Source organism: Paramisgurnus dabryanus, chromosome 3, assembly GCF_030506205.2.
Source record: "Paramisgurnus dabryanus chromosome 3, PD_genome_1.1, whole genome shotgun sequence".
Classification (NCBI taxonomy): domain Eukaryota; kingdom Metazoa; phylum Chordata; class Actinopteri; order Cypriniformes; family Cobitidae; genus Paramisgurnus; species Paramisgurnus dabryanus.
The window spans coordinates 30228817-30254183 of NC_133339.1; the positions used below are offsets into that span (position 1 = coordinate 30228817).

Below are 25367 nucleotides of genomic sequence, written 5' to 3' on the forward strand. Positions count from 1 at the left end.
AAAACGAGACGAGACGTAACGAAAATGCTGGTCATGTGACGATGACTATAATAAAATGTATAATGCAATATTGTTGACGAATAAAAACGAGACTAAAAGTGGTTTACAAAATAAAAACTAAGCTAAAATGTCTCTTCATTTTCGTTGACCAAAACGAGACGAGACGAAATGTTATAACGTTATTTCGTCTTTTACCCATCTCAGCATCTCCGCGCCCCCACCACCTGACTGCAGGTGATCACGTGTGTTGTTGGCGCTGCGTAGATCAATCAAAACATGAAAGTACCGCGAGAGTGAGTAGAAAGCATGCGGAGCTGTCTGCTCTCGCGATGCTTTGATATCATACGCCTCCATTTGCACGTTAATGGGCATTTCAAACAGTGTACGCGACAACTGTGAGACATGCGGAAAGCGGAGAAACGGGGGCGGTTACAGAGGTGAAGCAGAGTTGGTCCACAAGCCTTGCTCGTGCACCTGATCCTCTCCCTTTTACGGACACGACTCTTCATGGCAGTCGCTGTTGAAGATAAACACATTTCCACTAAATGCTGCACAAAACGCTTCCACTGCATGAGAAACGCTGTAGCCGCGCGGCGATTCCGACCGGGAAGATGCAGCATTCTGGCTCCAAATGTAAAAGAAAAGTCCAAAATAAATCCCGTGCATCACTTTCAGGTCAGTTCAACAAGCCTGTTAAAATGTATAGCTTTGATTGCTGACACCACCAGTATAACAATGTACAAATTTATATCATGTAACAGTTGTTTAAATGACATTGTGCTGCGTTGCGTTTTGAAACATTGTAAATATATCTATGCTAAAGACATTCGTTGTTTTGTATATGCTTAATAACTACACTTATTTATTATTTAAATAAACAAAGCATACTTCGCTGAATACTTGAGTATTAAATCAATCAAACACCTGTACTGTTGAGAACATAACCATACATATCAACTTTGCTTTTCTTAATAGACATCTGATGTTTTCTTAAAGCTGACTTTTAATTTACTTACAAGAAAAACATTTAGTAATTCTCCAAAATTGCTTGGATTTATACTGACATTTAAGATCAGCTTTGTCACATTAGATTAAGCCAAAGTCCATTAGGTACACTGGTGGTAACGTACAGATGCAGAAATATAAACTATAATAATATATAATTACATATGTATGATTGTAGTTTGTGCTGCTGTCAAAATACAATTATAAATGTTAACAATAGCATATTTCTATTCTCACACATACTATAGTTGTGTGTGACCCATTTGACCTTGTGTGTGTGTGTGTGTGTGTGTGTGTGTGTGTGTGTGTGTGTGTTTGCTTAGACTACTTTTGTTTTGATTATGTAGACTTTTATGTAGACTCTTACGAACTTTCAAGTCACTCACTCAGAGGATAGTAAAATAAATATCTATTCAAATCAGAGCATCTTTCATGTCTGGAATGGATGTATTCTTGAGTCTATAAGGTAACAATAATATAACTTTTGTTTGAAATGGGTTTGGCTAAAAGAAAATATTGTTTTGTCTATAATACTATTAGGTTATTATACTATATGGGTTAAATAGAATTGCATTACTAAAAAGAGACTAAATACAATTTCACTGACTAAAACTAGACTAAAATGTCATCAGTTTTCGTCGACTAAAACTAGACTAAAATAGTAATGGATAAGTCTGACTAAAATAAGACTAAAATGGCAAGAATTTTAGTCGACTAAAACTTGACTAGACTAAAAAGAGTATGACATGACTAAAACTAATAAAAACTAAAATGACAGCTTGACACAAAGACTAGACTAAAACTAAAATGAAAACAGGCTGCCAAAAACAACACTATATACAAGGACAAGGCACTGGAGCTTATTTAACATCATGATAAATGATATTTTTTCAAAAATGGATGGATGCATCAAATCAGCATTATATGCGGATGATGGGGCCATTTGGATGAGAGGAAGGAATGTATCATATGTATTAAGTAACATAAGGAAAGCAATTAGGGAAGTAGAAATGTGGTCATATAAGTGGGGATTCAAGATGTCGACAAGCAAATCTTGTTATATGATGATAACTAAGAAGTGTAAGTGCCATGATGAAAGTTTAACATTATATGAGCAGACAATGGTGAAAGTAAATTAATTTATGGTTTGATAGTAGGTGTACATGGAAAACACATATTAAGCATTTGGAAATTAAATGTAAAAAAGTTATAAACCTTCTGAAAGCTATGGCTGGATGCAGGGGCGCTGCTAAGGATTTTGGGCCCCATGAAAAGAATCTTGACAGGGCCCCCAACACAGCTGAGACTTTTTTCATATTAATTTACATAAAATCATGCGCTTTTATGGTATTTTGACTACCAATGGGGTGAGAAAATTCTACTTGAATTAAGTGTTAAAGAAAAAAGAAATATTATTTCACCATTTTTTTTCTCACCCCATTGGCAGATAAATTTGCTTGTTTTAAGGACAATTTCACTTAAATTGTATATTAATTTGTCTTAAAACTAGACTCATTTACTTACGTCATTTTGCTCATCAAGAAAAAGAATCTTAATGTAAAAAAAATTTGATATTTCTACTGAAAACAAGACAAAAATACTAAGTAAGAAAGTCATTTTTTGCAGTGTTGAACGTTTAACTAAAACTGTGTATTGTTATTTTTTTCCAGCGTTTTCTTGACCTAACATGTGGAGAAATTGAGTTCCCTAATCATGCACTTTTAACACTAGAACGGCCACCAGCAGTCGTTTTAACCGCAACATTTAAACTTATGCTTATTATCTTTAACACTACGAACAAAGCGTCATTTTGACCGTTTTGAAATTTGCATAGTCAATAACTTTGTCTAACTAAATCATAAAGCCTTGCTGCTCCCTGACTTTTCCTAAAACTACATGAATTTTCATTAAAACTAGTTTAAATATTTATTGTGTGAATAAAAACAGAAATATAATCATTTCTATCTATAACGTCCACAGGCAGTCATTTTGTGCTGTTTAAATTGAGTTTTGCCGAATCGGTCTGAATCAGATAATGTGAAAGTATTACAACTCCACATCATCTTCAAGAGATGCACTGAAACCTCACAAACAGCTGATAGTAGTTTGTACAGTAGCTGGCAGAGGATTTTTATCAGAGTTCATGAAGTTAGACTGCTTGCAAGACAGGTGCAACAGCGTGGACCGCAGCAGGGTGCTGAAAGTGGGCGGACCGGCGGAGCCTCATACAAATATGACGACAAATGCTGGCTGTGAGGCAAAGCCATGCACCCGCTGCACCCTGCTCTATCGAAACATACTTACTTGTCGAAAAATGCTACCGTAGAGACCTGGGGCCTCATGTACAAAGCGTGCGCGTAAGCACAGAAAAGTGCCGTAGGCTACGATCATTGTCACAGGCAGGTGGTCCACTAACAATTAGGCCTACTTACAAACCCACCTTTTCTTGTGGTAACAAGAAACAATTGGGTAACATACTGTGGACCCTTTGCCTGTTTAACTTTATTTTTTTCTCTTTCCGTTTTTGACTTTCAGATTTTTGAGGCATTTTCAATTCCTTGTCAGTCAAGTTGATATTCTGCCGGAGCTATAAGTGAAGTCAAGCTGTGTTGCCTGGATTATACAATTTGGGCGGACTGAACCATTTTATGATAATTGAGAGGGGGAAAGGGGCCCACGGACGTTTGTGTTTCCTAAACAAATTATTTTTTTTGATACCAGGAAACAGCAAATAGAATAATTTAAAGTTAATAATTTAAAGTTAATAATTTACACTATTAAATATTTTTTAGCAACACAATTTTGGGGGCTTCTCTGGGCCCCCTTTTACTCGTGGGCCCCGAGAATCGTTATTGTTAACCCCCCCTTTACAGCGCCCCTGGCTGGATGTGACTGGGGTGCAGACAGGCAGTCGTTAATGAACATCTATAGGGCTTGCGTAAGGTCAGCAATAGACTATGGTTGTGTAATTTATGGAGCAGCGGCAAAAACAATATTAGGAAAAATTAACAGATAACAGTATAGAGCATTACGTGTATGCATCGGAGCTATTAAGACAACCCCCATTAATGCTATACTTATAGAAGCAGGAAAGACACCTTTGGAATTAAGAAGAGAAAAACTGGCAATGGCATATTGAATTAGACTGAAAGGAAGTGGGAAAGAAAATCCAGCAAAAGATACAATACAGGAATGTTGGGATTATTCCAAGTTTCAGGGGTTTGGGTTTGGATAGACTAGAGAAATTAAAGTGAGGGAATATGAAATGGAAGCTTTAAATTTCACCATGACCAGTCCAGTTAGTAGAACACCACCATGGTTTTTTCCAGAAGTAAAGGTAGATATTAATATATTAGAAAAGAGAATGGAGGAGTTAAAACAAGCATGTATATAAGAAATAGTCATTTTAATTATTTAAGGATTTATATAGATGGATCTAAGAATAAACAAGAATGTGTGGGAGTTGGAATATATATCCCAGAATTTAAAATCCATGTTTCCAAAAGACTATCTGACCGGTTATCAGTATATACAGCAGAAATAGTAGCAGCCATTATTGCACTACAGTGGGTTGAAGAGGTCAGACCTGATAGATTGGTACTGTGCACAGATGCTTTGGCCATAATTAAAAGTATTCAGTCAATAACATCAAGATGAGAGGACTTACTATTAGAACTTTTTAACAGTTTATATAGATTACAACGGGGTGGCATAGATGTTCAGTTTTGTTGGGTGCCAGCGCATGAAGGGGTTAAAGGGAACGAGATGGCAGAAAAACTGGCTAAAGAGGCACTACTAGAGGTGATTACAGTTACAATTCCATTAGGAAAAGGCGAAGGTAAAGCTGTGGTTAAGATGAAAGGCCTTGAAATATGGCAGAAATGGTGAGAGGAAGACAGGAAAGGTAGATATGATAAAATACAAAAAAGTGTCAGCGTAAAGAATCACATGGAAATGACTAGGCGTGAGGAAATAGTAATAACAAGATTAAGAGTGGATCACACAGGATTGAATGGTACATTTTTTTTAATGGGGAAAAGGAATAGTGAGAACTGTGAAAATTGTGGGGTTAAAGAAAATGTGGAACATGTATTACTGTATTGTACAATGAATGAGGTGGAAAGACAGATATTTAAAGATAAGGTTCAGGAGGTAGAGCAGGAATGGAATCTGGTAGGGATACTGGGATCAGAAGGAGAAGGAATAAGAATTATTAGGAAGGCACTATTTACCTTTTTAAAAAACTCAGGGTTGGGGAGTAGGATCTAAAATGACATGATATACATACTCCAGTACAGTAGGTGGCGGCATGCACCTAAACGTTGTTTGCAGTCCGCCATTAAATAAGAGAAGAAAAAGAAGGCGCTGGAGCTTTATGACGCTTCGCACATGTTTGCCGATAGGGGCGCCGTTGAGACAGTTACTGCCAAAGTCACTCTCGTTTTGACATTTGTTGAAACTTTCGTCTTTCTGTCAGTAGACATGTCAAATAACAGCGCAAACAGCAGCTTGGTGGCTTTACAGAAAACCGTCAAGCAGCTGCGACTCGAAGCAAGCATCCGTAGGATTAAGGTGAGTTTTTAGGGAAACAGATTGGAAATGTTTGTGAAGAGCGAACTGGGTGTGACTTGACAGACTTGTTTCTTGTTCACCGCTTGAACTCTGCAAAGTTTGATTCTTGGGGTTACCCGTGTATTCTTTTAACCATATTTTAAACATGTAATCTTTAAAAAACATACTTGATACAAATGTTGTGTCATGTATTACAGCTGTTTGCTTTCAATGACAGCTTACATCGTGGCCTGCCTGACGTGAAAACTTCAATCACCGTCGATTTTCTCAGCTGTTTCAAGGCTACGCCTTCCCTAGTGACAGCTTGTGTTTAAACTGATCAAACGTCGTCAACCAGCAGTTTTTGCTATGTTTGTGTATTACAGTCATTCCATCGTAAAAAAAGCTCAAAACTGTTGCTCGTGCTGCAGTCTAACTAGATCTGAAAACTATGTGAAGGCAACAGTAAAGCTCTTTGTTGATCGGGAAACACAGTGGCGCAATTGTTGGTCGAAAAATCTAAATCCGTATTAGTAGGCACATTACCACTGCCCCCAAACAGATATCTTTAAAAACATAAGGCTTTATTTGTTCTGAAATCAATCATGCATTAAATAAAGACCGCGTGATGTTTTCTAAAATATACAACAGAGCGCTCCACAAGCCTTTTTTATGTGTACGTGTATAAATGCAAGTACTTTAGTGTCATGGGGAGAGCGAGGCAAGTTGTCGCATTTTAAAGGACTAGTCACCAAAACAAGTACATTCTTTTATTTACTCGTTCTCCTGCCATACCAGATTGTGGAGGTTGTTCGACGTCAAGGTACCGCGAGAGCGATTCGAGAAATCATACAGAGAAGCCGCTCTGAATCGCTCTCGCGGTACTTTGACGTCATCTGCTTGTCGGTTCATGCGAGCCATATAAAGTAGAACAAGCCTAATGATTTAATTTCTTCAGTTGAACACAAACTATAACATGCTTTCATTAAGCTTCAAAAAGCACATACATTTATTATTAAAGTAATCCAAATGACACTTTTGGTATAAATTATGCCTTTTTGAGAGAGAAAAAGGTTTGTGAGAGAAAAGTATCAATATTTAAGCTTATTATGCCAAAGTTAAAATATGGCAGCACGTCATAACATTAAATCTCATTGGTCCTCCTTGCGTCTTGTGACGAATCATACATATTACAACTAGTCTTCACTTTCACTAGTCATGAGATATGAGAGAACCATAGAGATTTGATAATGTGTGTTTTTGTGTTTATATTTCAGTTTTGCTTAAACTTATAAGCTTAAAATATTAAACAATTCTCTTAAATTCCACTTTAGAGATATTTTGACCCACTAGAGTAATTTGGTTTACTTTAATGATGGATGTATGTGCTTTTTATACTTTGCCATTTTAAGCCCATTAGGAAGATAATATCGCAGCATTTTAATAGAAAATGATTTGTTTGTGTGCAACTGGATAAAAGAAGTAATCTGGGATGACACAAGTATGAATAAAAATCAGCAAATTTGCAGGATTTTGGGGAAGGTTTCCAGTGAATAGTTTTGAGGGATATCTCACAATGGAAACAAATGTCAAGCATATGTCAGCTATTATGTAATTCTAAACATCAAAACAGCAGGAAGTGTGTTCACTTGTTCACACAAAAGCTATAAGCCCAATGTTTAGTTTAAAGGATAGATTTCACAAACATTGGAATTTTGAAATTTTCTTAAAATATGTTATTTCTCCTTCAATCTAGGTTTCTCAAGCTGCAGCGGACCTTAAAGCATTCTGTATTCAAAATGCCAATAGGGATCCTTTACTTATGGGAGTGCCATCCAGTGACAACCCATTCCGCCCCCCCAAATCTTGTGCACTATTCTGAGGTACTAACAATCATTTCAGTGATACAATTTGTTTATCATGAACAGAAATATAAAAATCTATCTCTCTCTTTCCCAAGGTGGCAAGATGTAGGGAGATCAGGAGAATCTTCTGAACATTCCTTTTTTACATGACTTTTTTCACTAGAAGGCAGAATTTTTTCCCAAGTCCCATTTTCTTGGCTGAATCACTACTTTAACACTACACGCGCAAGTGACATTAAAATGTTTAATTTAAAGGCACTCATAAAAATATGATTAATGAAGAAAACCATTTAAATGTATATAACCTTAATATAGGTAATGTCCAAACAATAATAAGCATGGTAGTCCAACTTTAAGAGACACAGGGAGAAGTTAGAGTGCTCAGTTCTGTTCTTATTTGGGGTCTTATTTTTTATGAAGTGACCACAAATATGCAACAGGTTTTCCATGTCAATTTGAATATCTTTCTTACACTGAAATATATGGTTTTGTTTGTGAAGAAACACTGAAACACCTTGTTTTTGTACTGATGCAGTTAGGCTTATACATGAACTGTTGTTACCATGAGTCTTATGTAATTAAGATATTTAACTGTATAAACCAGTTAGCTGTATTGAAGGAAAAAGATATCTCAGGTTCTTTTTGATAAAATTTATGCTGTCTTTCTGATGTATCTAAACACTGCTCAGCTGAGGTACTTACATTCAAATGTATTTTCTTGATTTCCTAGGTAAATGTTTTTGCATCATTTTGGAGATTCTTAAATGTTAGTGTTAACATAAGAAATATAATTATACATTTTTGTTTGTATGTGTTGGTGAAAGGGTCCTGTTTCCGTGTTGTGTCTTTACTATTTGTACAAGAAATCCAAATGATTAAAAGCATACCAGCTGGTCTGTTTTTGCATATACTCTAACTGTACATGTGTGTATTGCTCATTTTATAGGAGTCAACCACTGGACATTCATGCAAATGTCCCTTCTGTGTAAGGGTTTGATTACTGTCAGCTGTATGTTGCATTACTGCCTGGGTAACTTTTTACCCTGTTTACCTCATGCAGGTTTTGAGTTTTACATTTTACAGAAGTGCTTACAAGAGCAACATCTACCTTTTTGCAGTAAGCTAAGATATTATGATGGCAAATTCTACATTTCTTTACAATGTACCACAGTAACTAAATGTTATTAGAAAGCATTGTTAATTAATTACTACTATTTTAATGTTGTATTAGAACAACCTTTTTGGCCCCCACTACCCAATAAAATATTGTAGAGTTTTAAGATGCAACACTACGTAATATCTTGATTCGTAGTTGGTTTTTACTTATTTAAATATTATGCTTGTTTTGTCTTATTTTAAATCATTTTACGTCTTAAGGCACCCACCAGTTGAGAAACACTGCTTTAGAATGATAATAATAAACATAATTATATTTGACCGTTTTTTGTATATTTTACTTTTTATAATTGCATAAATTGTATTAGTAATTGTACTAAAGATGACTCACATAAAATATTGTGGTTTATTTTTGCTTTTACTATAGTAAAATCAAAATACTGTAGTGTTTCTAAACTTCACCATTGTAAAAAAAAGTATGCTATTTAATGTATCAATTCACTTTAGTACTACATACTGCAATAGTATACATTAACAGGCTGTAGTAATTATTACTATAATAATATACTACAGTATATTATAAGTATGCACTATTTTCTTAGTTGGAATCGGATCAAGCTGGAAAGTAAAGCTGTGGCCATGTGGAGGCAGTAGTAAGTCAGGCCTATCTTGCCCACCGACTCCAGTGGAGATCTGAGCCGCTGCGAGCTGCCTGTTTGCCTCTCCTCAGATCGAAGATGGCGGTGTCCGTGTTCTCAGGCGTGCGCCTCCTCTCCATCGGAGACGCCAATGGAGACATACAGCGACATTCAGAGCAGCAGCCTTTGCGGCTGGAGATCAAAACCACCCAGGACGCGGCTCTGATAAGCCTATCAAACAGTAAGTAGATACGGGCTTTTAAATGCTTCGTACCCCGGCCTCAGCGGAGCTGTATACGCTAGCTTAGCCAAATGTGAGTGATGCGCGTGCGGCATGTGTACATGTTGAGCTGCCCTTGCGTGCATGAATACAGGATCAACACATTTTAAGTCAGTTTCTTAAATGTTGCTTTTATTCAGGGCCGTGAAGGCTGTTTGAAACACGTGAAATTGTTTGATGGCAGGGGTTTGGTTTGATCATGCACCGCACAAACCACGTTGATCGTAGCCTGTTAGCATCCGTAAACATTTCGTATTGTGTTGAGCTGTTTATGGATAGCTGCCATCCAGCTAACTATCATGAACAGGAATGATTGTTCAACACTGAATGAGCGTGTTTTCAGTCTTATCTATAGGTAAAGATCCTGTGCGTGGGATTTTTTTACTTTATGGATAGACTTTTATAACAGGACAGTGAAAACGGTGTGGATCATGTGGATTGGCGCCTATAAAGTTAGCCGCAGTCTGAACCTCAAGTCTTACTTTCATGTCTTCGGAAAACCTCAAAAAGTGAGCTAGAAGTAGCCTCTGCACGTTTTCTTTGTGTAAGCTTTGAATTGTACGTTGAATTAAACCTTTTTAATGTCCATCGGTTGGTGGGCTGAATGGATGCTGAGTTGACTTGATGAATTGCGCACAGCCTCACTGTTCTGCGCCACATCTCCACTTTACTACATCATACTATGAAATACTATATTATGAGAAGAGGGTAAAATGAAATTACGCGGTGCTTTTTGTATGCCAGAACCGTTTGGCCATTCATCTTTGTTCTGCGGGGAACAATACCGGGTCCCCCGCCTCCATCTCCCCAGTGTCCCGCATGTTCATTCAGACTCACGGGCTTTTGTCTCGACCTCATGCTGCTCATGCCCCGCGGATGAGATGAATGTCTTTACTGAAACAGATGCGTGACAAACATTCACACCCAACTGCATTGCTTGGGCTTTTGTTTTCTTTTTTGAAAAGTTTTATTGCTCAATCCAAGTTCAAGCCCTTAGTTTTTCTTACCAATGCTGGAGGTTTTAATTGAAAAACATACTGGTTAAACATTAGTACACTTGGTCATTGTGCATGATTTTAGGCACATGTAAAAGAGAGCTCATAAACACTTGTTGTTTATCAAGCATTTATGATCTTCATTAAGGAAGTAATTCAGCTTCTTCCAGACATGTTTTGCCAGTGGCATGTTAGTTCCCTTTAATGTTGTAACACTTTTATTCTTTCACTTTTATTGCTGTAAAATGTTATTCTGGTTCAGGGCAAACTTTTGTTTGTTTGGCTTGGTTATAAGCCAGGGTTTGCAAACTTTTCCTTTCAGGATGCACAAACACGGGTATAATCTTTCTCAAGACCCACTTTATATTTCAAATGAAAATATGAGTGCAAAATAATGCCAACCATTGCCTAGTGGTCGGTTGATATGATGAGACTGTTTTGTATCATTCACCACAATAGCGAAGTGACTTTACATGACCCATTTAATCCCACTGTGCGACCTACAAGTGGGTCCCGACCCACAGTTTGAAAGCCCCTGGTGTAAACAGTTTAGTTTTTGGGCTTTTCAGTAGCTCAAAGAGCAAAGCATCCTATTCAATCATCCTATTTCAGATCTCAGCCTCTCAATTCTTCAGTCCTGCCCTCTGTGTCGCATTTTGAGCTTTATTGGGGATTGTACTGTTTTTCAACCCAATTATATAAATGAATACCAGCATAATCTGTGGAAAGCTGGGAAATGAAATTACAAAATCCATAATCTCTTGGCATGACCATTAATTGTTGCTGTGTTTAGTATGGGAGGTGGCACCATGTAATACAGAAATCACTGTACTCTAATTTGCATAATGTGTTAACCAAGTACCTTAAAGATATCATGTAACTTCTACTGAAGATTTAAGGCCAATTTACATTCCGAATTAGCTTTTAGTTGACTGAATTCAGATGAAAACATGATCAGGAGACATGACCATTGGCATTATTCATATGCAGATTAATAAATACATTTGATTAATGTTAAATGCATATATAAACATCTGTCTGTGTGTTTTCCTCAACAGATGAGGATACGTGCGTGTTTAAGTGTTCAGTTTCGCAAGAGACAGAATGCAGTCGTGTTGGGAAGCAATCCTTCATCATTACTCTGGGCTGTAACAGTGTCCTCCTGCAGTTTGCATCTCCAGCAGGTGAAAACTCATCTTATGCTATTTGTTCACGCAAATTAATTGAGATAAGCACAACTTTAGCCTGCTGCATGTCGCTCGTGGCAGGAAAATAAGAATGAAGTTATGGTGCTATGAAGCGAGGAGTCTTGTCTCCTGATCTGGCATTGATTTTATGTTGGACAGATTTCTTGTCGTTTTATAATCTTCTGAAGAATTGCCGTGGACACAGGGGCGAACACTCTGTCTTTAGTGAGAGGACCGAGGAGTCCTCAGCTGTACAGTATTTCCAGGTGTGTTTGGCTTCTTGTTCACATTTATATCCAAAGTATGCAACAAATCACTTGACAAGTCAGTTCCCTCCTAAGGAGGAATGTATACTCGAGGCTGTCAATTTAACAGTTTAGTACATTACTAATAGTATGAAAAAGTAATTAATGCTATTACTTGATTCATTAGTTATTTGATGCATCATGTAATTCTTATAGGAATATTTGTCTTGACTGTCAACAAAAGTGGCATGTTATCATGTGGCACTCATACAGTATTTCTTTTTTGTTTCAGTTTTATGGCTACCTCTCTCAGCAACAAAACATGATGCAGGATTACGTCCGAACTGGAACATATCAACGGGCCATCCTCCAAAACCATACCGACTTCAAGGACAAAGTACTGCTGCTGTTCTTCTGAATAGTTTTTCACATACAGATAAAGATGCATTTTTGAGCAGCTTTTTTATTATTTTAGAAAGTTTCATTAATTTAGTCTATGACCTTTACTTTTACTTTAAGCTTTAATTATTCTAAAAATATCTGGTTTTACTTGAAACAATCTGGCACAAAAGCATCCTTGACATTTTTAAGTTTAGGGAAGTCTGTTCTCACTGTATCACTATTGAAGTCATTTTTTATTGCAGATTAAACAACTTTTGTTCTCATTTTTTTTTTAGGTGGTGTTGGATGTAGGTTGTGGCTCTGGGATTCTGTCATTTTTCGCAGCTCAGGCTGGTGCCCGTAAAGTCTATGCTGTGGAGGCCAGCACAATGGCTCAACATGCAGAGGTATGATCTAATAAACAAATACACTGGATCCGAAAATACCCACTTCCATACTGTATAGTAGGCAAAAATCAGTATGCAAGGCGAGTCCTTTCGATAGACACTTGACTTTACTAAACTGTAAGGCCAGTCAAACTGAGAAGCTGCCAAAAGTGAATATAATGTAAATACCAGAAAACAGTGAATGGGATGGCTCTTTAAGTGATTTATGTACAAAGAAATGTTTTCCTTGTGAAGGTATTTGTTAAAATATTAATAAATGAATTATGGTTGCGGTTGTTGTGATTGCATCATAGGTCGAAGGACTGATCATATGACAATAAAAAACATGTTGGGTGCAGTATGTTCGAATGTATTTGTATTGCACAAACTATATTCAGTATGTACTGTCACGGTACACAATTTGGGCACGGCACTAGAATCTGAGGGATGTGTTGAACTTCAGTCTTTTAGAAAACTTTACAGTCTTGTGTATTGCTCCACCATTAACAGAAATTTGACACATATGGGGGCGGTTTCCCAGACAGGCATTAGACTAGTCCTAGACTAAAATAAATGTAAGAGCTGTCCAAACTTATATCTTAAAATACAACAGTGCCCTCTTTTTTTGCCTCAAAATGCACACGAGTATTGTTTTTAGTAAGGCATGTTTGTTAAAACTAGTTAAATTTCCTAATTAAACTGAGGCCTAGTCCTGGCTTAAAGGATTAGCCCATTTTCTTAAAAAAAATCCAGATAATTTACTCACCACCATGTCATCCAAAATGTTGATGTCTATCTTTGTTCGGTCGAGAAGAAATCATGTTTTTTGAGGAAAACATTCCAGATTTTTTCTCATTTTAGTAGACTTTAATGAACCCCAAAACTTAACGGTTTTAATGCAGTCTAAAATTGCAGTTTCAAAGAACTCTAAATGACCTCAAACGAGTATAAGGGTCTTATCTAGCAAAATGATTGTAATTTTTGGCAAGAAAAATAAAAAATATGCACTGTTAAACCACAACGTCTTCCCTCGGTCCTGTGACGTCATCACGTCAAGAGGTCACGGATGACGTATGCGAAACTTGTGAAATTTGGTATTCTTTCCAAAAATAACAATCGTTTCACTAGATAAGACCCTTATGCCTCGTTTGAGATGGTTTAGAGTCCTTTGAAACTGCAATTTGAAACTGCATTAAAACTAATAAGTTTCGGGGTCCATTAGAGTCCATTAAAATTAGAAAAATCCTGGAATGTTTTCCTCAATAAACTTAATTTTTTCTTTATTGAATAAAGAAAGACATCAATATTTTGGATGACACGGTGGTGAGTAAATTATCTGGATTTTTTTAAGAAAATTGACTATTCCTTTAAGCTAATCCCTATCCGGGAAACCACCTCAAGATGTATTCACGTAAGATGACGATGAGCCTTAAAACAAATTTGCAGGATTTAGGATGACACTTGGCCTCAGTTAAGTCAAACCAGTACTAAAATTGATGAATCGTGCATCCACAGGTTCTTGTGAATAGTAACCGGCTTTCAGAGCGTGTTGTGGTCATTCCTGGAAAAGTGGAGGAGGTTTCTTTACCTGAGCAGGTGGACATTATCATCTCTGAACCCATGGGCTACATGCTGTTTAATGAAAGAATGCTGGAAAGTTACCTACATGCCAAAAAATTCCTCAAGCCCAACGGTAAGCGAAAATGAGCATTTATTCAATAAAAAGCACCGATCGTACATGTTTTCTGCGACTTATCACAACCTCTGCTGTGTTTGCAGGCAAAATGTTCCCCACCATTGGAGACGTTCACCTCGCCCCTTTCACAGATGAGCAGCTTTACATGGAGCAGTTCACTAAGGCCAATTTCTGGTGAGCACTTGGGCTAAGCACAGTGTGAAGTTCAGGGAATGGCAAATATATAAAACAATGCGAGTAAATAAGCAGGCCGACATTTTACTAGATGTCAAATAGTAGTATCTCAGGGTAGATAACTAAAAGTTATTTAGACAGTGGGGGCAGTTTCCCAGATGGACATGGTTTAGAATGGGTTTACGACATTTAAGTAGTTTTCCAAGCAAACATTACAAAAATCTAGAGATGCACAGATCAACCGGTTAGAGATCTTAATTGGCAGATTTTACACATGATCGGCAGGTCAGTCAAATGTCAAGAGATACCACAGAGGCATACGAACATTACATCTTGTCTAAGAAAAGGTGAGAGCATTACACAGCTAAATGCTAAAATAATAGCAAAAGATGTTATGAATCCTTATGCTTTAACTGAATGTGCTGTTATGATGGTGCACATCCACAACGGGAGTTAAACTTTGTCCAGTACATAACTTAGTTTTAGTCTAGCATGTTTTGCAAATAGATGCACGTTGTATAATATATTCATGTTCTATAAAGATGTGAGGTTTGGAGCGTGGCAGGGAACGGGCAGGGGTGCTATCGTGGGTGTGCTTTGTAGGCATGGGCTAGTTACCGGTTTTAAGGTATACCAAGGTTTTAAATGGTCAATATTTCAAAACCACTAAAATGTTTTATGATATCATTTACAAAATTTATTAAATCATTAAGTCACTTAATTAATTTGATGTTAACATTTAATATACATTACGAAAATATAATTTTTTTTGAAAGCATATTATGATTTTAAAGGCTTCATTTTATTTCACCTTGCATTTAAAAGTAACACATTTTAGGTTGGAATGCCGATAACGTATAACCGTGGTATTTTTGCTTAAGGTTATCATACCACCAGAATCTTATACCGGCCCATGCCTAGTGCTTTGGAGGGGACTTCTTTGTTTGCTTTTGAATCATGGTACTGACATCATATGCTGTTCGGTCTGCGCAACACAACGTCAAACACGCCCCCAGTCTTTACCGTGGATCACAGGCACTTGTAACGCTAAACAGTCAGATCTCCAAATGGCGCCATAACCACAAAAATTAATAGATAAATAAACCCTCCCTGCCCATACCTACTTATCACACCTGCAGCCAGTTACAAGCCGATCTCGAAGCAGCAATTCTTTTCAAAACTGATATTTGGATGTCTAACATAATGTCAGTAAAGTTGGTTTCGGTAGGTCACACATACAGAAAAATCGAAATCGGTCAAGAAAATTGGCATCGGTGCATCACTACAAAAAACATTTCAGGTTTACATCTTGAGACAAATCAACAGTGCTGCCATATGTTAGGATTTGTCAATGCACAGCGTTATTAAATTAAGGCAGCTCAAACATCCATTTTAGTTTAGGACTAGGATAAGCCCTGTCCGGGAAACCGCCCATAGAAGTAATTAATCTGATTTATTTTAATAAGATACTGACAGAACATCATTTTCCTGTTTTTCAGGTATCAGCCATCTTTTCATGGTGTGGATCTGTCTGCGCTGAGAGGAGCTGCAGTCGATGAATACTTCAGACAGCCTATTGTGGTATGAAAAAGGAGGGAATTAAATAACTGCTTGACTGGGTGTGCGGGATAGTGGCTTTTTTGCATTAATAGCTAAGGTTCGAAAAGTTCCTGAGCTAGAGAGGTAAATACATAGGTTTAGCAACAAAAGGTCATTGGTTCGCTCCCCAGGGGATACACACTGATAAAATGTATACTTTGTAATGCACTGTAAGCCACTATAGATAAAATAGATAGATAGAGATATATAGATCTAGATTCACATTTACATATATTTCAATGCAATGTTTTAGTCCGTTACCAAGAAAAAGCTTTCAGTCCATGTTAACTGGGTGTCTGTATCTGTGTTAGCTGAGGGTGTGGGTGTGATTGTGGTCTCTGGATCTGTAAGGTTGTAAACCTCTGCTTTAGAGTAATGAATAAGGGAAGAGAAGTAGGTAACTGGAGATTTGTTTACGTATGTAGGAAGGACAAGTGCTCAGGGGTAAATACGTACGGGATTGCGTTACATAGTTAAGTTGCACATTGGTACACGAGACACGTGAACCCCAAATGAGAACAGTGCAGCATGGTCCTTGAATTAGTTTTAGTTGAAGTGTAACACAGGAGGCTGTATGTAAGGTATGTATGCTTGCCTGTATGCCAGTGCTTAAAGGTTATATTTTGCGGTCTGGCTTTCTGAGCGTACTGTTTGTGTGCGGTAAGAGAGGAACATTATGAATGTTCATCCGTGAGGGAACGTTTTTTTAACACATTAAACAGACTCTACAAATGGTAGTGCTAAATGTACTTTTTCCTGGGCTTGATAGGCTAATTTACTATATATTTATATAGAGAGTGAGTTTCAGGTTTACACCCTGTGAGTTACTATTTATCCAGCAGTAGTCAGCTGTGCAGGCATTTGTCGTGCCTGTAATAGTGTTACACTGCTGGGACAGTGACCTGCAGTTACACTGGTTTGACTCTAGAGGGTGCTGATGTAGCATCCTTCAGATGTTCAAGCCATGGCAGGAAAGCCTCTGAGCTAGGACTGAGTTTGTTACTCACTCCTTGACAAGAAGCTTTACATCTTACCATTTCTTTTGACTGCTTTATCATCAACATGCAGAACTTAAGCATTCTGCCATTTCTCATTTCTCTCAGGACACTTTCGATATCAGGATCCTGATGGCCAAATCAGTGAAATATACAGTCAACTTTTTAGAAGCTAAAGAAGAGGATCTTTACAAGTATGATTTAACTAAATTCAGTATTTTTTTGTAATGAACAATGAGAGTTAAAAGAAAAGGAAGTCTAAATCTTAATCATATTTATTTGTTTCTTTTTTTTTGTCTTCCCAGGATAGAAATTCCCTTCAAATTCCACATGATGCATTCAGGACTTGTGCATGGACTGGCTTTCTGGTTTGATGTGGCATTTATAGGATCAGTGTAAGTGGAAAAAAATCCCTTGTTTTCATACTTGAGTTGCTTTAAAAAGAGCTTATATCCCTTTATTCAGTGCATTTGCTCCTTTAAAAAATTTGTCTCAGAAGTTTGTCCGAACCCTGAACCAGTGTTTTTATATAAATGTTTAAAAGGGACTTTTAAATGAAACATTTTAATCGTATTTTTTCTTGGGTCATGAATTTACCATGAACATCTACAAGTTTTTGTGTGTAGCTGGCAACGGTTAATGCACCCTTTTGTTCTGTCATCTCAGTAAAACTAGAAGTGGCTCATCTCTACCTAGGGCTGGCACGATGATTAAATAATCGTTTCATCGCTATTGTCTGACCTCATCGCGATGATTTCAGTTCACCGCAATGATTGCACATCTCTTTAAAAAAACACAAGGGGGAGCTGCAGCGCCTGTATAAACGAGACCGTATCAGATGACGCTCTGTAATTGACAGTGTAACGCAATAAATTGCAAAGCCATTCAATACAGTGGAAAAACAGCATTTAAAGAAATGATACAAAACTTTAAGCCGTGGTAAAACATACATTTCCAAAACAGCAATTCCAAATTTAGGGAAGTAAAGGATGCTATTCTTAAGGATCTGTAAGAAATTGAATATTTTGCAGCCACTACAGACATGTGGTCCGTACTAATATGACCTTAGTAGAATTGGCTGCTATTTAAAGGAATAGTTTGGTCAAAAATGATAATAAAACCATGATTTACTCACCCTGAAGCTGTCCGAGATGCATATGTCCATCATTTTTCAGATGAACACATTTTCAGTTATTTTAGAAAATGTTTTAGATCTTTCAGTTAATCAAATGTGAAGTTACGGGGTCCACGTCCTTCAAGTCCAAAAAATTTGCATCTATCCTTCACAAAATAAATCCAAGCGGCTCCAGGATGATAAACAAAGGCCTTCTGAGGGTAATCCGTGCCATTTTGTTGTAGAAATATCTACATTTAAAACTTTATAAATGGAAATAACTAGCTTTCGGTAATGCCGCCATCGTAACACAGTTTACGGAGGTTTCCCTGCTCTGTGCCCCCACCCTCCGAATTTGCATTACGTCACTAAGAAAAAGTGCGTACACTACGCTAATACTCTCTTTTGAATACAGAGGAGTCTAAGATGGCGGCGCTACCGGAAGGTAGTTATTTTCGTTAATAAAGTTTTAAATGTGGATATTTCTACAACAACACCACGCGGGTTACCCTCAGAAGACCTTTGTTTATCATCCTGGAGTTGTTTGGATTTCCTTGGAGAAGGATATATGCACATTTTTGGACTTGAAGGACGTGGACCCGTAACTTTACTGTTTAGCAGCTGAAAGATATAAGATATTTTCTTAAATAACTGAAAATGTGTTTGTCTGAAAATTATGGACATATGCATCTCGGACGGCTTCGGGGTGAGTAAATCATGGGTTTAATATCATTTTTGGCCGAACTATCCCTTAAAGGCTTTTTCTGGTATAGTCAGTTTATTTTGATGGCATTTTTATTTTCAGAAACTTTATTGTGTTTATTTCTAATGAAAAATTTTCAGTTTTGAAAGTAGGGATGCTAAACAATTAATCGTGATTAATCGTTAGCAGAATAAAAGTTTTTGTTTACATCACATATGTGTGTAAACTGTGTACAATAAATATGTATATATATAAATATGAACACATTCATGTATAATTTTAAGAATTTTTTTTTTATACATTAAGTATTTATATATAATATAAATTATACATTAATATACAAATGTATATACACATGTAAACATTTCTAAAACATATACATGCATGTGTGTACATTTATTTATACAAAGTTATTATACACAGTTCACACACATATATGATGTAAACAAAAACTTTTATTCTGCTAACGATTAATCACGATTAATCGTTAAGCATCCCTATTTGAAAGATATATTCATTACTTTTAAATGTGTGTTATGTGTATTAATATTTACTGCCAGGTAATCCTGGCAAAATATTTAATTTAAATAATCACAGCAATGGGTGAAAATTATTTTATTAACAAACAAAAAATTATGAGAATTAATTGTCAAAGCAATAAAACAGACAATCATCAAAGCCCTAAACAGGCTAACCGTCATACTAGTCACAATCTACTAGACAATTAACCGTCAGCCAATTTTCATAATCGTGTCAGCCCTATCTCCACCTGTCATTGTGTGTCGTGTTTACATAATAACTTTTAACGGCCAACAATATTTGCAATTATGTGAGTGGGCGTTTATATATATAATTCAACATTTTTATATAATGCCTTCTGATTGGAGCAAACTCGTTGGTTCATATAAATTGGAGCAAATAGAATATTGTATAAAGTATGTTGTTTGTCTGTCTCCGGCCGTACAGGATGACTGTGTGGCTCTCTACAGCTCCCACAGAACCCCTCACTCACTGGTATCAGGTTCGTTGTCTGCTTCAGTCGCCTCTTTTCGCTAAGGCTGGAGACACAATGTCAGGCACCGCTGTATTAATCGCCAACAAAAGGTGAAAAATTACAACTGTTTCTGTACATTTTTTTCTGTTAACTTGCCTTTTCCAAAATGTAATTGTTTTTATCTTTTCTCTCATAGACAAAGCTATGACATTAGTGTTGTTGCTCAAGTGGACCAGACAGGTTCCAAGTCCAGTAATCTACTTGATCTGAAGAACCCCTTTTTCCGGTGAGTGGATGAATTGTTTTGCACATTGGAAACTGTTAGGAAGATGTAGTCATAGAGTGCTTATTAGTGAGCACCTTAATTAAATATCTCGGCCGTTACTGAAAATTCTGGATGCACTTGGCCGAAAACCGAAATGACTTTAAAATATATATTTTTACAAAAAAGTTTTTGTATAATTGTGTTAATAGCAGACTTTTTATTTGCATTAATTTAATGAATCTGAGTTGGACTACAAACCAATAAAATAATAACTTTTTAAAAATATTCCTCATGCAAAAAGTCAACTTGAACAGCTTTTTATTTTAATGATGTTAAGTTCCTTAAATCTATTATATGCAACACAGTAGTAAAGTAAGTAAAGCAGCCTTGTTAATACTACGTTTAATGAAGATACACAATCATTTTAATTAAAACAACAGTAGCCTTTTAAGCCTGTTGACATAACCAGGACAGTGACATCAGCACCTGCCACATAACAGTCCAGCATGAGATACTGAAAACTCTGCACTTCATCATCAGTTACTGACAAACCCGATGAACATTAACAGCTACATTTGATAACCTGCTGCGTTTCAGAACTTGACGTGTGTGTGTTATTGCGCGTGATCGCCGACGCTAGAGACACATTAAAGGGTGATCACAGGCAATGAAGCATCACACAGAATTTGTGTGTCATTTTAATTATTTGCACACAGCTGTCACAACTGTGCTTTGCTGTGTAGCGCTGTGATAAAATCTGAGAAACGAAGCGCCATATTTTTTCGGTCGTGTTTTTTCCGACAATGCCATTTTCGTCTGAAATTTTCGGCGGCCGAAATTCCGGTGCATCCCCAGTGCTTATGCCGTCTTGTATTTTGTAGGTACACGGGCACCACACCCACCCCACCTCCTGGGTCACACTATACCTCTCCTTCTGAGAACATGTGGAATACTGGGGGAACCTACAGCATGAGCCAAGGCATGGCTGTGTCTGGTACACGTGTACACCACTTGGAAACATATTGCCAAATTTTGCCTGACACCCTTTAAAATGCTGCATGAACTTACATTTGAATCAGTTGTGTCTCTAACACAATTGAATGATTAATCACACATTCTGTATGTTTGGGATGGATAAATGAGCTGCTTGAAGTACCCGAGTACTGTCTACTCATTCTCTTTGTCTGTCTCTCTATCTTTCTCTCTCTCAGGGATGCCTACAGCCTATGACCTCAGTACTGTCATTGGGGGCAGTGGCTCAACAGTCTCCCACAACAATCTCATCCCCCTTGGTACAGATACGCATCCACGTATGGATATTTATACTCACACATACACACATATATTACTGTGAAATCAAGTGCTGTGTTCAAAATATCGATACGGCGATACATTGTCATTGTGATGATGTCCGCTTTGATACAGCACCTTCTGTACCGATTCTAACATTCATTTCAAGGTAGCTAATTATTATGCAAAACAAATGGTATTATGTTCCTTTTAAAAGGTAATAAATAAATAGCAAAAACACAAAAGTTACGACACTAGTTTTTCAATGAACAATATACATTACATTTAGTCCATTTAGCAGACGCTTTTGTCCAAAGCGACTTACAAATGAGGTAAACAATAGGAGCAATTATAGCAACACAAGAACAGCAATACATAAGTGCACTGGAAATAGTCTCATCAAGTCTACATAGCCATGGGTTAATAAATGAATAACAATGTTACTAAAATCTGATTTAAAAAACTGACCAATGATGTGATGTGCATCATATTGTGGCCTTGTTATTGTAATACTGAATTTTTGCCGATGCACAGCCCAAGTGACATCCGTGGCTGGTTACATTAACTGCTTAGGACTAGTCTTTTTTAAGTTTATCATTAAATTCTGTTACATTAAAAAGGTAGATTGGTCTAAATTTAATCTGAAAAGTAAGACTCACAAGATCCACTTATTGCTTGTTTGTCTGACTAGTTTATAAGACACAGTTTTGACTTATGAGTTAAATAGAGATGGAAAATACTGAATGATTTTTAATGGGTCCTTTTGAGTTTAAGATAAAAAGAAATATGGATACATAGTTTAATTTACAGAATTGAAAACCGTAAAAACACAATTTTACCTTAAAACACCATAAAGTAAAAACTAAGCAACTTCCACATTAAGCCTTTAGATGAATGCATCAAATAAATATCACCTGACCCATTTAATAAATGCATTATAGTTGAGTCTAAATTAATAAAATGTTTTTAAAATTTTGTATAGTTTTATCACAAACTCATTTTTTTGTTTTTTGCATATGTTTACTTGTAAATTAAAGGGGGTTTCTTTGCCTTTTCTTCCATCAGTGAACACAGGGATTGTAAACCACACTCACTCCAGGATGGGATCCATCATGAGCACAGGAATCGTCCAGGGTAAGTTAAAGGGGACATGCTGTGAAAATGTGACTTTTTTCCATGTTTAAGTGCTATAATTGGGTCCCCAGTGCTTTTATCAACCTAGAAAATGTGAAAAAGTTCAACCCAGTAACTTAGTTTTGGTAAACCATTCTCCACAAGCATGTGAAAAAATAGGTTATAGACATTTGGCTCCCCTGGTGATGTCAGAAGGGGATAATACCGCCCCTTAATCTGCACTATCCAACCACTGCACTTTCATTTAGATGCATAGATCAACTCATTTCCATGTTTGCATTCTTGCACACACCTACAAAGTGACAATTATAAGATGCTATAATAAATTATCTATATGATATTTTAAGCTAAAACTTCACATATGTACTCTGGGGACACCACAGGTTTATTTGACATCTTTAAAAAAGTGTTGTGAAATATCCCCTTCAAACTGCTTTCAAAAAAACAATTCACATCAGCTTTTATAGTGTAATCTCTCATGTATTCACAAACTCCAATCTAAAATGCTGTTTTTGGAAATGCAATTTTTCCACTAAACAAACTTAAAACAATAAATTTTGTTTTACAAGTTTTTTTCTGTCATACCTTATTTCATGGTGCCAAAAATCTGAAGCAGCATACTAAAAGTGTGTCCTTAGATCTGTTCTGAATAGTTATGTACATTACTAGCATGTAATATCCTCTTTTCTCTCCACAGGGGCCACAACTGCTCAGCAGGGTCCCAGCAGCAGCAGCCCTCATTACCCTGTCACCAACCAGTTCACCATGGGCGGCCCAGCTATCTCCATGGCATCTCCTATGGCCATCCCCAGCAACACCATGCACTACGGGAGCTAAGGCCAACTGACGGCCTCTGCATGTCCAGAACCCTCCCACCCCCCCTCCTTTACGAACCGACCGCAGCCAAATTTAAAATACCAAAACCAGTGCACCAGTCTCTGACCATCACTTTATCCTCTCTCTCTCTTTATATATATAGATATACATGTACACGTATATATATATTCGAAACTCTCTTACTCTCACTGGGGTTTTATTTGTACATATCCGTCCCGCAGCCCTGTAACGTCAGCGCGCACCGGCATTTGGCCAGTCAAGAAGTCTGAGGTGTGTAATTGTTACTTATCTATGCCCTCTCCACCGCCAGCAACACGCAACGTCTGCTCCACAACCAGCCACCAGGAGGCAGCACTTGTTTGCAAGCATGCTGTAAAGCACAATACAGACTCAAGACCGAGTGGATAAGGAATTGGTCAAAGCGCTGACAACGGGACAAGACTTTTTTTATAAATGCTTTACAGACGTGCACACGTTCCCCGTTAATTCACAAACTCCCACATTTTATTCGCACAAACGCTATCAATGACTGGATGTGGAATTCAAGATCCATCGAGACACTTTACTGTCGGCTTTCACGTCTCTCATGACATCAACTGGCCATCGCATCTCCGTTCATTCAGCATGGGCTTTCGACGGCCACTTCGCCACACCTAGATGTCATCAAGAGAGATGGACTCGTGCTGGAAAGTTTGTTTTTCGGCTAGTAGCTCAATACTGGTGGAACCTGCCTGTAGACGACCATAGCATAGATAGAGATTGTCTTACTTTTCATTCCATTTCTGACTGTGTTCATTTAGTGTGTTTTAATGTAGTGTAGTCCCCGATTGTACGCGTGTCGCTTGTTGTTATCCGAAGTGACTCAGGCATGGTTTATCAAGACCTCTTCTGTCAGTACCCTGTCCTAAAATCTCCTTTTAAAGATTGACTGCATATGAATTTAGTCAGCCAATTAATAAGGACACACAGATTTCAGGGGAAGGACATTTGGCTCTGGGGAAGGAATACAGAAGGATGAATGATACTAACAGTAAGATCTTTGGACACGCACCGACCGCTTCAGCAGGAAACTGTTTGGAATTGCTGTATCTTAGTTTACATCACCCCAAATCCTTTTTCGTCAACCTCTGTGTGTTGTGAGACTTGTCAAGGGAAGGAAGAGATGAGTGACTGTTGACTAGCTCTAACTCTCCTCTTCTTTTCCTTCCCGCTTTTAATCCTTCCCCTCCCACCGGGTGTATGATAGGCCCAAAGACTTGCGAGTTTTATGCATAGGCATTGCTTCCAGTCACACATTTTCAGTTTTTGGTTTGATTTAGCAGCAATCATGAGAAACAACCATGTCTGCTAGTTTGTAGAATTAACTTTTTCTTTCACAAAAAGCAACCGACATGAAAAGGAGCAAATTAAATGTTGGAGAAGTCCCAGAAGTGTGTCAACTTACAGTGGCATTTTGTTTTTTTTATTTTAGTGTCATGTGTTCCTGCTTTGTAAACTGAGCACATAGATGGGTAATACTTACACATGTCTATTACTAAACATTTATTGTCTGCTTTCCAAGAAGTAAAGACATTGTATAGGGGTGGTTTACTCAGAAATGACATTTTTTTTATCATTTACTTACCTCCTGTTGTTTAACACCTGTATGTCTTTTTATCTTCAGTTGATCACTAGAAATTTTACCAAACATCAAAAATGTTATTTTTCTATACTGCGAAAGTAGACAAGTGACCTCAAACAATAAATGTACCATAATAAAGCTTGTGAACTATACTCAAGTCTTCTGAAGCCATGCAATATCTTCATTGCTGAAAAATCAATATTATTAATGAGCGCAACAAATAATAAATCAGTTTAGCATGTTTTTCACAAAAAGCTTAAAGGACATTTTTATTGGCAGCCATTCAGTGCTGTTCA

At 37.2% G+C, this 25367-nt stretch overlaps 2 protein-coding genes and 1 non-coding gene across 6 annotated transcripts; all 3 read left to right on the plus strand.

Moving 5' to 3' along the window:
- The first annotated feature begins 5395 nt into the window (after window positions 1-5395).
- LOC135766799 (guanine nucleotide-binding protein G(I)/G(S)/G(O) subunit gamma-5) lies at window positions 5396-8726 on the plus strand. The gene is made up of 3 exons (XM_065276256.2): window positions 5396-5577; window positions 7313-7439; window positions 7517-8726. The coding sequence occupies exons 1-2, from the start codon at window positions 5488-5490 to the stop codon at window positions 7436-7438; spliced, it is 216 nt and encodes a 71-aa protein (XP_065132328.2). The 5' UTR covers window positions 5396-5487; the 3' UTR covers window position 7439; window positions 7517-8726.
- A 446-nt stretch (window positions 8727-9172) lies between these two features.
- On the plus strand, window positions 9173-25223 carry carm1 (coactivator-associated arginine methyltransferase 1). 4 transcript variants are annotated; one of them, XM_065276200.2, is made up of 16 exons: window positions 9173-9416; window positions 11509-11634; window positions 11797-11903; window positions 12175-12279; window positions 12560-12670; window positions 14165-14342; window positions 14429-14519; window positions 16019-16100; window positions 17222-17307; window positions 17419-17508; window positions 19897-20034; window positions 20121-20210; window positions 21071-21183; window positions 21401-21499; window positions 22545-22613; window positions 23311-25223. In XM_065276200.2, exons 1-16 carry the CDS (start codon window positions 9275-9277, stop codon window positions 23448-23450), a joined length of 1767 nt encoding a protein of 588 aa, XP_065132272.1. In that variant the 5' UTR covers window positions 9173-9274; the 3' UTR covers window positions 23451-25223. The 4 variants fall into 4 exon arrangements, with proteins under 4 accessions (XP_065132272.1, XP_065132289.1, XP_065132280.1 ...); XM_065276217.2 differs by having other exon boundaries at window positions 21401-21481; XM_065276208.2 differs by having other exon boundaries at window positions 21071-21168.
- LOC135771190 (small nucleolar RNA SNORA74) lies at window positions 16953-17148 on the plus strand. The gene has a single exon (XR_010542857.1). It is a non-coding gene; the product is annotated as a small nucleolar RNA SNORA74 (small nucleolar RNA).
- Window positions 25224-25367: the final 144 nt, after the last annotated feature.